Source organism: Betta splendens, chromosome 24, assembly GCF_900634795.4.
Source record: "Betta splendens chromosome 24, fBetSpl5.4, whole genome shotgun sequence".
NCBI classification, from domain to species: Eukaryota; Metazoa; Chordata; class Actinopteri; order Anabantiformes; family Osphronemidae; genus Betta; species Betta splendens.
In genome coordinates, this window is record NC_040901.2 from 11,186,119 (window position 1) to 11,201,407 (window position 15,289).

At 54.5% G+C, this 15,289-nt stretch overlaps 2 protein-coding genes across 4 annotated transcripts; one reads left to right on the forward strand and one right to left on the reverse strand.

Moving 5' to 3' along the window:
- The first annotated feature begins 700 nt into the window (after window positions 1-700).
- On the forward strand, window positions 701-13,375 carry si:dkey-174m14.3 (uncharacterized protein LOC563117 homolog). 3 transcript variants are annotated; one of them, XM_029141673.2, is made up of 7 exons: window positions 701-915; window positions 6,028-6,230; window positions 7,585-7,746; window positions 8,654-8,720; window positions 9,707-9,814; window positions 9,915-9,980; window positions 11,232-13,375. In XM_029141673.2, exons 2-7 carry the CDS (start codon window positions 6,133-6,135, stop codon window positions 12,660-12,662), a joined length of 1,932 nt encoding a protein of 643 aa, XP_028997506.1. In that variant the 5' UTR covers window positions 701-915; window positions 6,028-6,132; the 3' UTR covers window positions 12,663-13,375. The 3 variants fall into 3 exon arrangements, with proteins under 3 accessions (XP_028997506.1, XP_028997509.1, XP_028997505.1); XM_029141672.3 differs by lacking the exon at window positions 701-915 and adding an exon at window positions 1,047-1,352; XM_029141676.3 differs by lacking the exons at window positions 701-915; window positions 6,028-6,230 and adding an exon at window positions 1,044-1,352.
- Window positions 13,376-13,700: 325 nt separating this feature from the next.
- On the reverse strand, window positions 13,701-15,133 carry rdh14b (retinol dehydrogenase 14b). Its single transcript, XM_029141726.3, has 2 exons — window positions 14,701-15,133; window positions 13,701-14,450 (listed from the first exon to the last, which is right to left on the reverse strand). Exons 1-2 carry the CDS (start codon window positions 15,049-15,051, stop codon window positions 13,833-13,835), a joined length of 969 nt encoding a protein of 322 aa, XP_028997559.1. The 5' UTR covers window positions 15,052-15,133; the 3' UTR covers window positions 13,701-13,832.
- Window positions 15,134-15,289: the final 156 nt, after the last annotated feature.

Genomic DNA, 15,289 nt, shown 5'->3' on the forward strand with positions numbered 1-15,289 from the left:
TTTTTTTTTTTTTTGCTCTGATTAAAATTCAGCCTTTGCCGTCACCTTAGCAACTGCTTGAAAGGAGGTGGGTGTTGTGGGGGCTGGAAGGCAAGCATGCGAGCCGCTCGCTCTGGAGTCTGTGTCGCTGCAAACTTTGGGCTTTTTAGGCGTTCGTCGCGCCCACCGTTTGCCGGAGCGGCCGCTTCCAGCCACGACCTGATCACGAAACATGAAAACCATCGGGGCCGCGTCGTACATTTGAACGGAGAGGAGACTTCGGGGGGAAATATTCTCCGAGCGATGCATAATTCATGGCCTCCAGAAAAGGGGGCCAACGGTGAACCGGTTACGGGCGTATTCTCACTAACAGCCTGCGACTCGGAATGTGAGATTCAACAGATTGGACCACCTGTTCCCCCCCCACCTCCCCTCCGTTCCTCCCCCACTCCTTCTCCCTCCCCCCCGTCCCCTCCTCTCTCACACACTCCGTCTCTGCTCCCTCCCTGCGATTCAGCACCTCAACGGGGATATTGAGCTGCTGCCAGCATCCCCCGTGGGGGGGCTTGCCATGTATCTGCAGTCTGGCTGCAATGGAGGTTTCCGCTCCCTCCCTCCCTCCCTTACCCCTCCTCCCCCCCTTTCTCACCCTCTCCTCTCACACTCCTGGTAGGATGTGATTGTTCTCTCCTCACCTCGAGTGAGCGCAGATGTACTGGAGACGGCCGGGTGCAGCCTGATGAGCGTTGCATGGGGGGGGGGGGGAGGAAACATAAACAAAACCAAGGGAAAAGTGGGAAGGGTGCCTGCTGAATATGTATATCTCATTTCTTCCTGGGACGAGTATGTGCGCCGCTGCGACGGGTCTCCTCCGCTAACGTCCTGTCATTTCCTTTAGGTGCCTGACAAAGAGATGAACAACGTAGACACTATCAGGTGAGCGTGCTCCTCTCTCTCTCTCTCTCTCTCTCTCTCTCTCTCTCTCTGCACATATCCTTCAGCGTTCCATCATCACGCCCCCGCGTTCTCCCTGTCTCCCTCCTTTAAGATCCTTCCCTCCCACTCTTCCTCTCTGTCTTTCTGCTCCCGCGCTGTCTCTCTCTCTCTCTCTCTCTCTCTCTCTCTCCCCTCACTCGCCCCGTCTTCCCGGCTCAGCTGCTGCCGCCGCCGCTGCTGCTGCTGGAGTGCCGCGGTGGCGTTGGAGGTGGCGGCAGTGAGATGCGTTGGGGGTTCTCTGGGCTTGAAGGGAGAGCTGGGTAAGCCAATCTAGACAGCGTACTGAGGGGGAGGAGGGGGGTCTGTGCTCCCCTGTAAGGCTTAGGCAGCAGGATTTATCCGTCCGTCTCCAGGATGAAGCTCTGCTTTAGCGGAAGGTACTTCTTCATCGCTTGCATCTTTAATTTGGTGTGTGTGTGTGTGTGTGTGCGCTCTCTCTCTGCATGTGACGTGCCAGCTCCTGCCCTCTGTGTGTGGACGCAGTGCTGTTGGGGAATGATCCGCCGTCCTGATAGTTTGTCAGTCGTGTGCTGTTATTTATTTATTTCGCAGACCGAGGAACGATGAGGTCTCTGTTGCATTTCACTGCAGTGTTATGTGACGTTTGTGGGAATGTTTTGCACCGAGGCATCAATTAAGAGGGATTTTTAATTAGTCCCCACCACTTAAAGGCTGCAGAAATGTCTATTTGCGCTTCTCGAATGTGTGCGTGTGCAGGATTCTGTGCAGTCACCTGTCGGAATGTGTTCGTGGAACTGATTAACTACTCTGCGTGACAGTGCCGCGAACAAGTAACGGGAGCAATGAGTGATTTCTTACAGTGAAACGTATTAAAAAGGCTAATGAATCGCAGCTTTGAATAGTAATCCAGCCATAACTGAAGTGATGCCTTCACATGCGCGCGTAAACAGATTTTAATGAGCTCATTACAAAATGACAAGCTCTCACCCACTTTTGTGATCAAGCCTGAATTACACGGGAATTAAAGCTGCGAGATGTAGCAGCGTTGTTTTTGCACTTCCTCTCTCTCTTTCTTTCTCTCTCTCTCTCGCTCTCTCTCGCTCTCTCTCTCTCTCTCTCTCGCTCGCTCGCTTCTTTCTGACTCGCTGCCCCACAGTAGACAGTCCTTTAATAAATGCTGCTGCTAATGAATGATTATTAATCCGCTACAGATGGAAATAGATCCCGAGCTTTCTCCATTGTGTTCGATTACTGATGGTGTTATTACGATTTCAGGCAGATTAGAGTTTAAAAGCTGTTTAACAAGCCGATGAGGGGGAATTAATCTGACGGGCTGTTGCTATGTGAGGCATCAGTTGTCCTCACCTCCGTGTCCCGGCTTTAATTGAATTATAGCAGCTCGGCTCAGATAAGAGGGGAAACTCCTGTAGCGCCTCTCCTCGCTCTTTGCTGAAGAGGAGACGGTGTCGCCCACGGGCCCTCGAGAGCCCGTGATGGGGTCAAACAGGAAGCTGAGCATCGGTAAGAGTCTGACCCCGACCCGGCGCCGCCCCCCCCGACGCCCGGCACAGACCTCATCTCCCTCACACCTTCCGGGCCTAATGATGAAACGTCCTGAAATCGGCTCTCGCTCCAGCTCCTTCGCTTCCTCCCCCCCTCACATCCTTCCCCCCCCCCCCCCCCCGCACCCGGCTGGGCTCCCTCGCCGGTCGGCGGGTCCTGCGGCGGACGTGGAGATGTGAATTTTACATGGCGGCGACCTCGCCCGGATGGACACGCTCAAAGTTGTGTAAAAGCGCGGCCATGTCAGAATCCTTAAAACGCGGATCCTCCGCGGAGAACGGCTTGAAGTGGTTTATTTTTAAATGAGACCACTCGCGCTTGTGAACAGGGACGTCGGCTGTTTCAGGGTGAGCGACGGCTCAGAAAAGATCTGAAGAATTACGCTGCTCTCTCACAAGCGATGACGACAAAACTACAGAAAGCATTTTTTAAAATAACTCCAGCTCCAGCGATCGGAACGTCTGAGGCTGCTGGTTGAGATCCACCCACCGAGCCTGGTTCTGCTGGAGGGTTCTGTTCAGGGCGGGTCGGGTTTCTGTCTTCATGAGTCTTAAGGTCTTGACCTTAAAATGTGAAGTTGGTGGAACTAATCCTAGTGTTTTTCTTGAAGTGGAGCTGAAACAGCGTGGCTCCGTAATCAGCGCTAATGAGGGCCCGTTGCCGTTAGAGCAGGATCTCGAGTGGCCACGGTCCAAACGACTGAAGGAGCTGGCGTCAGGTGAAGTGATGCATGTCCGTGACTGAGCGAGGGCGGCCCGGCGCCGGTCCGGCCCGACGGCTCCTCTGCGGGTCATCAGACGCGTCCCATGGTCTCAGCCCCATCACTCCTCCTCCCCTTCGGCCGCTTCAGAGCCGGCGGCCGCATCGGACGGGTCAGATTCACTCCCTGGAGCCCATAAAGGCGAGAACACAGCGGCTAAAGCTCAAATCCTGTGTTCCAGATCCGACAGGCGTGTGCTCATTAATCTGCCAAAAGTGCTGAATCGGCGTCTTCCGGATACGGAGCATGTGACACTAATTTAATTGAAATGGAGGGAAGGCTACAGGTTTCACCAAACACTAAAGGAGCAGCACTAAACTTCCCCTAATGTTTGAGAAGCGCTCAGGGTGTCAGCTGTGCGGCGCCGCATGGTTGAAGAGCTTCCAGAACACGTTCCCGGCGCCTTCCATGAGTGAAACACCTATTTTTATACGCCACCACATTAATGGCACTTTGCTATGAAGCCGCACCGTGTTGCCGCCTAGATTCTTTCAGTAAAACCCCTTTTTGTAAGAGCTCCATTCATGCAGCCCAGAGCCGAGGCTCTTTAGGCGCCTCTGGAGAGTCATGGATGGAGCCGTAAGTACAGCGGAGCCACCCACTGTATGCGTATGAGAGGGTACACACACACACACACACACACACACACACACACACACACACAGCGCCCACCATCACCACGTATTGTTTACGAATGCAGCCTGAACAGACAGGTAGTGATTAGACACAACAAAGGAACCACCTCTGCAAATCTCTGCAGTTTGGGTTTGTGTGTGTGTGTGTGTGTGTGTGTGTGTGTGTGTGTGTGTGTGTGTGTGTGTGTGTGTGTGTGTGTGTGTGTGTGTGTGTGTGTGTGTGTGTCTGTTCTATATTTAATGAGCTGAACCCTTTGAATTCCGCTTGTGCTCCTCCGTCCGGTCTCCCTTTTGGTTTTTTTGTGGAGCGGGAGCCACGTGCCACAACATTTGCTCCCCTTCGAACATTTGTACTGTGTGTGTGTGTGTGTGTGTGTGTGTGTGTGTGTGTGTGTGTGTGTGTGTGTGTGTGTGTGTGTGTGTGTGTGTGTCAGAGGCCTCGTGGCTTGGGGCTTTCTCTGCCTCCGCGCTTCAACCTGCATAGGAAATGTAATGAGACTCGCCTCCGTATTTAGCGGCAGAATGAGCGTTTGCGGCGCGTCCGCTTTGTAGATGCAGCACTTCCTGTTTATTTTTATCCTGTCAGAGCAGAATAAGCGTCTGATTTGCATTTCCTTAATATCTCTGATGTTTTATCAGAGGATCGTCTGAGCAGCTCAGGATCTAACTCACTGTAAACAACCCCCGTCAGCAGCAAACACGGTTTACTGTATGTCTTCTTTCTGCACTGGGACGTTCATGGAATGAATGTTTATTCCGAAAGAAGCGGGTTCTGTCCCATTTAAACTGTGGCTGAGACTGATTTCACCACGCAGCTCGGCCAGTGAGACCCTACGTGTGCACACCGTGTATATAAAACCTGGTCCTGACCTTCTGACGTCGCTTCTCCTCTCTAGAGAACGGCCTGTGCGTGTTTTCCTCATCTCGCCTCCATCACCCCACTCTGAATCCCGTCGGAGGCTCGTCGTGCGGCGCCCACTGCCATCGGCAGCGCATGAAAGCCGTTCGGCGGGTCATTATCTCCTGCGGCTGCTAATGATGTTGCTATCTGGCGTGTAACTGCTTAGGTGTCTGCTCCGGCGTGATCAACGCGGGGCTGAGAAGCCCACGCGCACTCAGTAGCAGCCCGGTCTCAGCTCCTGTTTCCAGGGGACGGCTGAGTCACGCTGTGCGTGTCACCGGGCTGAGTGACTGCAGGTTTCGCCTGTTAATCTAAAGTCACACGGGGCAGGAGCAGCGTCTCCTCCTGCTCGCTTCTCCACTGCAGCTGGATGAGTCAGCCGCTCTGCTTTCTGCTCGGCGCCCGTGATGGGGGCTTTTCCTGAAAGCGAGTCCGTCTCCAAGGTAGACGTGAAGGAGAGGAAGGAAAAGGAGAAGCGTGTCTCTCTGAGGCGGTCACACCCACACTCTTTGCTTCTCCCCCCTAATTTGATGGCTTCTCCCCTTTTCCTGCCTTTGCTCCCGTTCCAACCGCTCTGCCTCCCCAGCTTCCCCCATTTTCCCAACTTCTATGCCCTCCTCCTCGTCTGCCGCCTCCCTCTTCCTCTCCCTTTCAGAGCTCTCAAATGTCAGCGTGGCACGAGTGGGCGGCAGGCAGCGCCATCTGAACGAGCCCGCTCTGTGGATTTTGCTGCAGTGTGAGGACGAGCTGAAGGAAGCAGAAGAAGGCGCGAGTGGATGGGCGAGGGAGGGAGGGAGGGAGGGAGGGAGGGATGGAGGGCCAAAGGCACGCTGGCGGCGTGACAGCGGACACATTAGGTGGCCTGAGACGCGTCTCCAGCGCTGTCCTTCCTTTCTGCTGGTTTATTCCATTCCTGGGAGGGTGAGGAAGTGAATGTGAGCCACATCTGCAGGTTTACACACACACACACACACACACACACACACACACACACACACACACACACACACACACACACAGGGCTGGGGTGCTATGACTCAGAGGAGCAGCTGTGAGGGCTCCAGTGGTGGAGGTGAGCTGTCACCATCTGGACGAGGACCAGCTCAGATCCACACGATGCCTCCGCTTTTCATACGCATGCGTTTCTGCACAGCCCCTCTGAAATCACAAACCAGAGGGGCTGTTTGAGTTCGGACGCCACGAGTGACGGCGTGTGTTTGCTCTGTTGGCAGGGGCGGCGCCGGCCGGGCGCTCGGTAGCCGCGCGGGCCGGACTTAGCCTCCTCCTGTGGGACGCTAGCGCATAGAGCGGCTCCCGTGGTCGACCCGCGTAAACACATGAGAGGGAAGGAACACAGGCAAACCATGAAAAAGATATACATTGGCAAAACCGCCTTAAAAGTCCCTCGAAACGGCGGCAAACACTCGAAAAAGAGGTAAGAGCGCGGCTCCATCAGTCCGTCCCTCCGTCCGTCCGTTTCTCTGTCTGTCCGTCCGTCCGCCCACGCCGTAGCCCCTCTCGCCTCCCGCCGCGCCGATGCCGCCTCATTCCACCGCTCCGGGCGCAGGAGTCACGCTGCCCCGTCATCTCATCTCACCGCAATGAAAGCACTCATTACGCCCGACTCAGCTCCTGTTCACGGAGGAGGTCACTAATGGGGGGAGGTTCTGTTTTTTCGTCCCCGGAGACGCTCCAGACTCGGCAGACACCTGTTCTCCCCTGCAACGGCCTGTCAGTCACCGACGCAGGACGCTGCGGCGCTCTGACTCACCCGCTTGGTTGCAGATGACAAAACAAACCAACATTCCAGGTCGAGTGTGAAATCAGTGTTCATTAGATTCGCTCAGTGTTGCTGCATGAGCCGAGTCTTAGATCGGCTGTGTAGTGATTCGTGTGCAGCTTTGCCAAAACAGAGACGTCACTGGAAAATGTTATTTCTGTTGGACTCAAATGTCTCGTAACCACATTTTCCACAGACTTCAGTCAGTCTAAATCTGATGAGTGAGATTTATGTGTTTAAAGCAGCTCCGTCTCTGAGAAATGCATCTTCCTGCACCACATCTGCTGCATCTTCACATTTATATTTGTCATATGCCTAAAAGAGAATGTTTTAAATGCATTAGGAATGTCTTGTTTGAGTCAGTAATTAGATGGAGCCCGGCTGATGCCTCCACTCAGTGACTTGGAGAAGCATTAACACACTCCTGTCCCTGCCGTTTCCACTCGTGGCCCCTCTCCACCTTCAGCATCTGCGTCTCTGATCTCGTTAGAGGAGAGAAAGCGAGACAACGAGATGAAAACCTGAAGAGCGGCGTGACCACATCTCCGTCCGCTCCCGGAAATCTGTCATCCGGCCTCAGATAGAGTCATTACCCTGCTCCCTCCATCTGTCCGTCAATGCGGGCTCCATTAGGCAACAGACATTTCCTCCCGTTCCCTCTCACACTTGCCCTTTTATTAGATTCAAGTCCAGGTAATGCACGCACTAAAAATAGTCGTCATTGTGCTTCTCTGCTCAAATACATTGCGCTGTTCTGTAAGTCTGAGCTCTCACTGTCTATTCATGTGATGAATTAGGGCTCATTGGCTCATGTTTCATCATAGATTACACCCTCCATTTTTGTCTGACTCATGATTTGGACTGCAGCGCTTCAATGACTGAGCGTCACCTGGTTTTCATCACCATCGCATGGTCGAACTCTAACGCGGCGGCTGTGAGGCGCAGTCAGCTCGTACCATTTCCTCCACCACGCGCCCTGAACACAACAATTTGCTCTTTGCACGTGCAGCTCGCTGCTGGAGCAGAAGGAGGACCTCCGGAAGAGGCTCTCCTACACCACACACAAGCTGGAGCTGCTGCAGAGCGAGTTCGACTCCACGCGGCAGTACCTGGAGACGGAGCTGCGCCGTGCGCAGGAGGAGCTGGACAAGTTCACGGACAAGCTGCGCAGGTGGGTCCTCAGGCTGCGCAGGCGGGTCTTTAGGCTGCGCAGGCGGGTCCTCAGGTTGCGCAGGCGGGTCCTCAGGCTGCGCAGGCGGGTCCTCAGGCTGCGCAGATGAGCCCTCAGGCTGCGCAGGTGGGTTCTCAGGCTGCGCAGGCGGGTCTTTAGGCTGCGCAGGCGGGTCCTCAGGCTGCGCAGATGAGTCCTCAAGCTGCGCAGGTGGGTCTTTAGGCTGCACAGGTGGGCCCTCAGGCTGCGCAGGTGGGTCTTTAGGCTGCACAGGTGGGCCCTCAGGCTGCACAGGTGGGTCTTTAGGCTGCGCAGGTGGGTTCTCAGGCTGCGCAGGTGGGCCCTCAGGCTGCGCAGGCGGATCCTCAGGCTGCACAGGTGGGGTGAAGGAAGACAGGGCAACACACTGAAGTAAAGAAGCAGCAAAAGCACGGATCCAGAATTAAAAGCATCCTAAAAAAGGTCCTCGTTAAAAATTTAAAACTATCATCTGGGATTAGACATTGGAGGTTTAAATAATTTGTTTTTCATTCACTTTCTGAGTTGCACCGAACTTTTTAAATGTAGCGTTTTTACCCATGTGTAAAGTTGGCAACGCTCGAGTTCCGCTCCGATGAACAGTGGCTTTTTATCACAAGCTAAATTTAAAGGATGTCTGTAGCTCTTGCATCTCTCAGCGAGGACTAGGAGATGTTTTCCCTGGAATCAAACACAGGTACACAATAAAGTCGAGCGCAGAACATGATGTTTTTGGTGTCGTGTAGAAACAAAGACTCGTTTTGTCTCTGACTCACATCAACACGTCCCTTAAATTAAACACCAGCAGAAGAATAGACCTTTCCTGTAGCTCCCTCTCGTCGGCTGGTCTCTATGTGCAAATGAACAGTGTCCTTCGTTGTGTCTGCAGAATACAAAGCGGCTACTCAGCGCTGCAGAGGATCAACCAAGACCTGGAGGAAAAGATCCACAGAAGCGTGAGTGTCGGTCCGGGGCTTCACACACCTGTAGAGGCCACGTAAGCCCGTCGAGGCCTAGAGACGCTCCCCAGCGCTCACAGGGTCCAATTGAATATGAATGGCCTGCGATGGTACCAGTGACGCTAATTATGGCTTATTACGAATGGCTGTCCTCCTTTCGACGGCAGACCCATTGTTCCCCAGTGCAGCGCACCTCACTTAATTTGTCAGACACTGCTTTTGACTGTGGAAAGATACAATTAAGCCGCCTGTCTGGGAAGACTCGGGTCCTGATTGAGTTTGTTGCAGTACAAAATAATATTGGTCACGGCTGCCAGCCATTGGACGGGAAGGGCCTGAAGGTCGATCTTAAAAATACAGGATGACAGCTTTTTGATTCTCTGGGCCGTCCTCATCAGCGGTTATTGATTCATCTCACGTAGTCCCTCCTCAAGGGCGGCGGAGGTGCTGAGTAAGTCTCTGTGTAATCGTGAAGCTTGTTTACTCCAGCGGTGCCGCGGAGCCTTCTGACCCGGTGGCCTCGCACAAGTGTATAGAGAACGTAATTACAAGACGGATGAACCCAGGGAGGCGCTGTGAGCTCCGTTTCCCAGCAGAGGAAGGTGCGAAGAGGAGAACTGGCGCCAGGTGCGAACGCTGAGAGGAAGCAGCCAACACCGAGTCCACGTTTGTTCCAAACAGAGGTTCTGTTTGCTGTGGACCGACGTGAGGTCTCCAGGAGAGAGCGTCTACATCTGCACTGATGCAGTGGTTTCACAGTTTCCCATAGTAACCAAACACTATCAGTGTGTGAAGTTATCGTGTGTCCTCTGTTTATATTTAGAGAAAATGTTTCACAGCTTTTCTACTGGGACCTAGAAAACAATGGGTTTCTTATTCCTTTAAAAGAGTGTTGTGAATTACTGGGATGTGACACAATTACATATTGTCTCGAATGCATTCGCTGTATTGTCTTTGTAAATGTGAAACTCGTCTCTCGTCAGTCTCAGCACCATGACGACGAGAAGCGAGCGCTGAGCCGGGAGATCATCGTCCTCAACAACCACCTGATGGAGGCCAAGCTCACCATCGAGAAGCTGCAGGAGGACAACGTAGGTTCCGTTGGGACCGACGCGTGCCTTGCTCAAGGGCGCTCTGACCCACGGCCTGACGCTCTCTCTCCTGATCTCCCATTGTGTTGTGTCTCCGTAGGAGCTGTACAGGAAGGACTGCAACCTGGCCGCTCAGCTTCTGCAGTGCAGGGCGCAGCTCTCTGAGGTGAGTGATCTGTAGCTCATGACAGGCGATGGGAAAAATGCCGTCTGCACCGAAACTGAAGAGAGAAGGGACGAGGAGCTTTGACCAGGACTGACCTGAACCTTAACTGTCTACTACTAAAAAATACTAATTAATTAAAAGTATGACGGCAATATTTCTCACTTTTTGATTTAATGGTAGCACGAACGTTGTGCTCTGAAGTAAACCAGAGCTCAAAGGCTGCGTGCTGTCAGTCACTGTGTAATTACGCAGCTCTGCCTCCACTGATCATTTCATTGTTTGACACAAAAGCGAACGCACAGAAAAACATTCGCGTCCAAACCGTGCGTGAGTTCCGCGGCCGCGTCAGCGCAACCGTCGCCCTCGTAACGAGAGCGGGTTTGAAACCTGTCAAATGTTCCCAGGGTTAAACAACGGCCCTCCGCTTTTTACCCACAAGGCCGAGGGGCAGCATCAATACAAATGGCACGACGCTCCACACACACGCACACATAGGATGCTCCCAGCAACAATTCTGCTGCCAAACATAATGGAGGGGTCAGAGGTCACACACACACGCGCGCGCACGCACACACACATGTGCACGCACGCACGCACGCACACACACACACACACACACACACACACACACACACACACAGGCATATTGATGAATGATGCTGCAGCGGTGTGAGGACAGCTCTTTGGCTTCGCCGCAAGACAACAAAACAGAGAGTGGCGATGAAACGACGGAGCTCCGGTTTCCCCGCGCTGCGTTGAAGCTAATTGTGATCCCGTTCAAAACAAACTCAAACGGAAAATGTGTGGACAGTAATTAAGCGCCATTTATTTCGGTCCGAGGTTCAATAAAGCTGTTACGATGAAGTGTCTTTTCATGTTCGGAGCTGTTTGTCTTTTCTCTACCTACAAAGTTATAATTAGTTTGCTTCTCGTCGCCAATTAGAAACAACGGACTAGATTCCTGTTGATGATGTGCTGCTTAATTCTTGTTGCTATGGAGAGGCACAGATAGCGGATGGAGCCTTTTGTATTGAGCAACGCTCTGAATAGAACCTTCCAACGCTCGTACAACTTGCCTTCATTTTCATTTTCAACTGAGAGCTAAAGCCCGAGGCTGTGACAGGAGGGAACAGGAGCAGGAGCTGCAAATGGCAGCGATAGAGATACGATACAGTCTGATACGATGTGATATTAAAGGAGGTGAGAAGAACCAAACCGCGCCTCACTTTCCCGTCCGTTCTGTCTCCTCAGCTGCCGGCGGACTTTCAGGAGAGGCTGACCATGCACATGGAGGAGCCTCCTCACTGTCACGCCTACGCCGACTCGGTCCCGGCCTCTCTGATCGCCAAGGTTCTGGAGAAGCCGGACGAGGACGAGGACGAGGCCTGCAGCAGCAGCCAGGCCTCGCGCTCCCCCAGCCCCCAAACTCAGGAGCACGCTTTTCTTTTGGAGAGCCTGGGTCCCGGCGGGCGCCTGGGGCTCCGCGCCGCCTATAAGTCCGACCTGTACAGCAGCGACACGGCGCTTTACTGCCCCGACGAGCGGCACCGCGAGCGCAGGCCCAGCATGGACCTCCACGGGCAGAGGAAGCTGCTGTACGGGCCCCAGAACTCCACCGACAGCACCCCGGAGGAGGGCTCCGTCGGGCTCAGGGCCGGGTTCTCCCAGGAGCACTTTGCCAAGTTCCCCGCCACTCTGGCTGCAGGCTCCAGCTCCTACTCCAGCTTCAGCGGAGGGGGGTCCGAAGACAAAGGCAACGGACCGCCGAGCAGCGCCGCGTCCTCCCCCCACCACCACTCCCTCTACATGGAGTGGAGGGACGCGGGGGACTACGAGAGGAAGAGCGACTCCTCCTGGGAGCGGGACAGCCCGAGGGGCTTCGCCAACGCCCACCCCTTCCAGCAGGCCGAGCTGGGCCACCACCAGAACGGCAGCTCGCCCGTCTACAGCCGCACCATGTCCTCCTGTTTCAGCGAGCCCTACGAGCCGCTGCCTCCTTCCTCGTCCCCAAGCGTCGCCTACGGAGACAGTCGCCGCGGCAGCACGTTGGCCCCGGAGGAGGAGGAGCTGATTGGCCGGTGGAGGCAGCTGAGCGTGGAGGACTTGAGCGCCCACACCTACCGCAGCCCGGGCCGGGCCTCACCCTACAGCTTCTCGGAGCAGCACTTCTCGGTGCGGCCCGCCAAGATCCGGCTCGGGCCGCTCTACAGCAGCTTCCAGGAGGGGGCGGATTACTATCACCACGCGGCCGGCGCCATGGACCCGGGCTGGGCCGGCGCCAGCCCCAGCCCCGAGTGCAGCCCCGGGCTGCGCCAGGCCCACAGCCAGGCCCACCTGTACCGGGCCGAGGACAGCCAGGAGTCGGAGCACAGCCTCTACCACTCAGGGAGCTCCAAGGACAGGGAGGGCAACGTGGCGGCGGGAGGCCAGAGCGCCGAGTACGCGGACGCCAGCCCAAACAGCTCCACGGAGTCTCTGAACCAGAGGTCTCTGGAGATGGCCGCGGAGCTGCAGCACTACCAGCTGGAGATGCACAGCCTGCCGGCGCCGGCGAGCCAGTCGCCGCCGCCGCCGTCGGCCCCGCCCCCTCCCCCGCCCTACAACCAAAAATTCGGCTCCCTGGGACTCTCCAGGAAGGACAGTCTGACCAAGGCCCAGCTCTACGGAACGCTCCTGAACTGAGCGCTCCGCTCCGGTTCCGGTTGGGATGTCACACCTGGCGACCAGGTGACGGTCCGACCATGAGCCGGGAGCCACCGTGTAACTACAAGCGTTTACACTGCGGCTGCTGCACGGCAGCGCCCGACACACAGCCTTCACATTTCCTAGAATGTTTATGGATCCAAGTCAAAAATGTACAAATAGATACTTAGAACTACAAAGTGACTGATATATTTTGTATGCAGTATTACAAAAATACACCCACAACAATCACTCAAAACCCAAACCCTCCTGATGAACTTGTACATAAATTAAACACGATCTGTAATTTTAATTGCGAACTGACGCCCGGATGAACTGCACACGGATTCGTTTCAGTCATTACTTTTAATCAGCTGTGGAAGTGTTGGCCTTTAAATATGAATGTTGAACAACAAAAATGAGTAATGAGCACCATGCATTTTGTTTTTCTTCCGTTGGTTGAAGTTGACAGTATCAGTGGGTGTGCTATATTGTTATTGATGGAACGTTTCAAGGTCTGTCTTAGCGGTCAGTATTATTTGCCTTTCGCTCTATTATTTATCCCATGGAGAGGTTTTCCTGACCCCACTCTACCTCAGATTTGAATGCCCTCGCCCCCGTTCAGCCACTGTAACCTTGTTTCTTTATATACAATGCATGTTTATATATTTTGGTCGTTTTGTTCACCTAATAAAGCACAAATTATACACATACGCCCTGAGTCTTCCTTCATTCAGACGATAATCACGTGGAGCTGGGAGCGAGCGCTGCTTCGACATCTGCTGAGTCAGCGCGACACTCGGCCTCATCACCATTTAAAAAATAGGAGCGTAACAAAGGAGGGGGTTTTGTGCAGAGATCAGCAAATGCAGAAACAGAGAAGGAGCTGATGTCAGTTGGGAAATTCTGACGGCTCAGCTCGGCTCTGAGGTGAGGTCCATTTGATTCGTGACCCTGAACGACTAGTTCAACTACAGTTGGGTTTGGGGCGAGCGGGGGAGACTGAAGATGCCATAAAACGCACTCAGCACCTCCTCCCACCTTACACTGAATTTTATTCCCACAGCGGCAACTCCTCGTTTTATAAGCCGTCGTTCACAAAGCAAACTCTCCAGAGCTGCTGGAGACTAATCATCTTGTCCAGCGCATAAATCCCCTGGAAGGCTCGGCTCAGTCGTGGAGTCCAACCATGCTCCTGCTGGTGTCCCACAGCCTCTTGGCCGCCTGCTCGTCTGTGGCCTTGGCCATCAGCTCCTCCTCCTTGCAGTTAGCGAAACACTTGCCCGACACCCCCTGCACCTCCTGGGAGCAGGCCAGGTAAAGCGGCGTCTGGGCCCCCTCCAGCGGACTCTTGAAGAAGGCCAGCGAGGCGAGGCGGAGCAGCGGCTGCGCCAGGAGCGGGACCTGGACGTGCCGCCCCAGCCGGGTCCTCACGATGCCGGGGGTGAGGGCGTTGACCGTGACCCCGGTGCCCTCCAGCCGCCGGGCCAGCTCGCGGGCGAACAGCAGGTTGGCCAGCTTGCTCTGGCTGTAGCAGAAGGCCTTGTCGTAGCGCCGCTCGCTGTTCAGGTCGTCGAAGTTGACGTCGCCGTACTTGTAGAGCTTGGAGGAGACCACGACGACGCGGCTCGGGGCCGAGCGCCTCAGCAGGTCCAGCAGGAGGTGAGTGAGCAGGAAGTGGCCCAGGTGGTTGACGCCCAGCTGCATCTCGAAGCCGTCCTCCGTCTTGGCGTAGGGGCACTGGTAGACGCCAGCGTTGTTGACGAGCACGTCGATCTTGGACTCCTCCTAACGGGTCGGGGAAAGTTTAAACACTCAGTATATTATATGTATGTGAGGACCTCTTAAGAAGCCATTTGATGTCATTGCCTAACAGAAGGCAGGAATGAACTGGATCCACTGGTTTGCCAAACCAGTCCTCCCACTAACCCAGACACACGGGGGACCCGAGGACTGGGTTTGGGGTCCAGTTATCTCTTATGAAACATCCACTTAGACACACACAATTATTTATCTTATTTCCACTGTGAGTGGTCACCTTATTAATTTGTTCACAAAAGCGCCGGACCGATCCAAGAGAAGCCAGGTCCAGGTGCCTGATGACCACCTCCCCCCGCTCCGGTCCCGCTTCCGTCCGGATGTCCTGGGCCGCTTGCTCGGCGCTCCGCAGGTCCCGACAGGCCATGATGACGCGCGCGCGCAGCTTCAGCAGCTCGGCGGCCAGCGCCTTCCCGATGCCGCTGTTGGCCCCCGTCACGATGACCGTCTTGCCGCTCATGGTGTCCGCCGGGAAGCGCAGCATCGCGGACTTCTGCCGCGGGAACAAGCGGCGCAGAAGGAGCAGAACCCCGCCGCCGACGACAGCGGCAAAAAGCACCGCAGTCGACATAAACAAGGGGCCCAAGTCCAGGTCAGAGCACGGGTGCTGCGGTTTATTATATGTCCAGGTTAGGAAATGACCCGGAAATACTAAAGTTAGCAACATTAGCTACTTCCGGTGTCTAGGTTTTATAGAACCACCTTACACAACCTACCGATTATAGAACTGTTGCAGTTTTAAAAAAATTCACAATACAAAAAATATATAAATATTATTATTTTTATAGGGAACAACTCTCGGGGTAATT

Bases quoted from the DNA above. Each gene is read 5' to 3' on its own strand.
- rdh14b (XM_029141726.3), bottom strand. From the start codon at position 15,051: ATGTCGACTGCGGTGCTTTTTGCCGCTGTCGTCGGCGGCGGGGTTCTG. The intron at 14,451-14,700 runs GTGACCACTCAC...CCGACCCGTTAG, and splicing joins TTTGTGAACAAATTAATAAG to GAGGAGTCCAAGATCGACGT.
- si:dkey-174m14.3 (XM_029141673.2), top strand. From the start codon at position 6,133: ATGAGAGGGAAGGAACACAGGCAAACCATGAAAAAGATATACATTGGC. The intron at 6,231-7,584 runs GTAAGAGCGCGG...TTGCACGTGCAG, and splicing joins GGCAAACACTCGAAAAAGAG to CTCGCTGCTGGAGCAGAAGG. The intron at 8,721-9,706 runs GTGAGTGTCGGT...GTCTCTCGTCAG, and splicing joins AGGAAAAGATCCACAGAAGC to TCTCAGCACCATGACGACGA.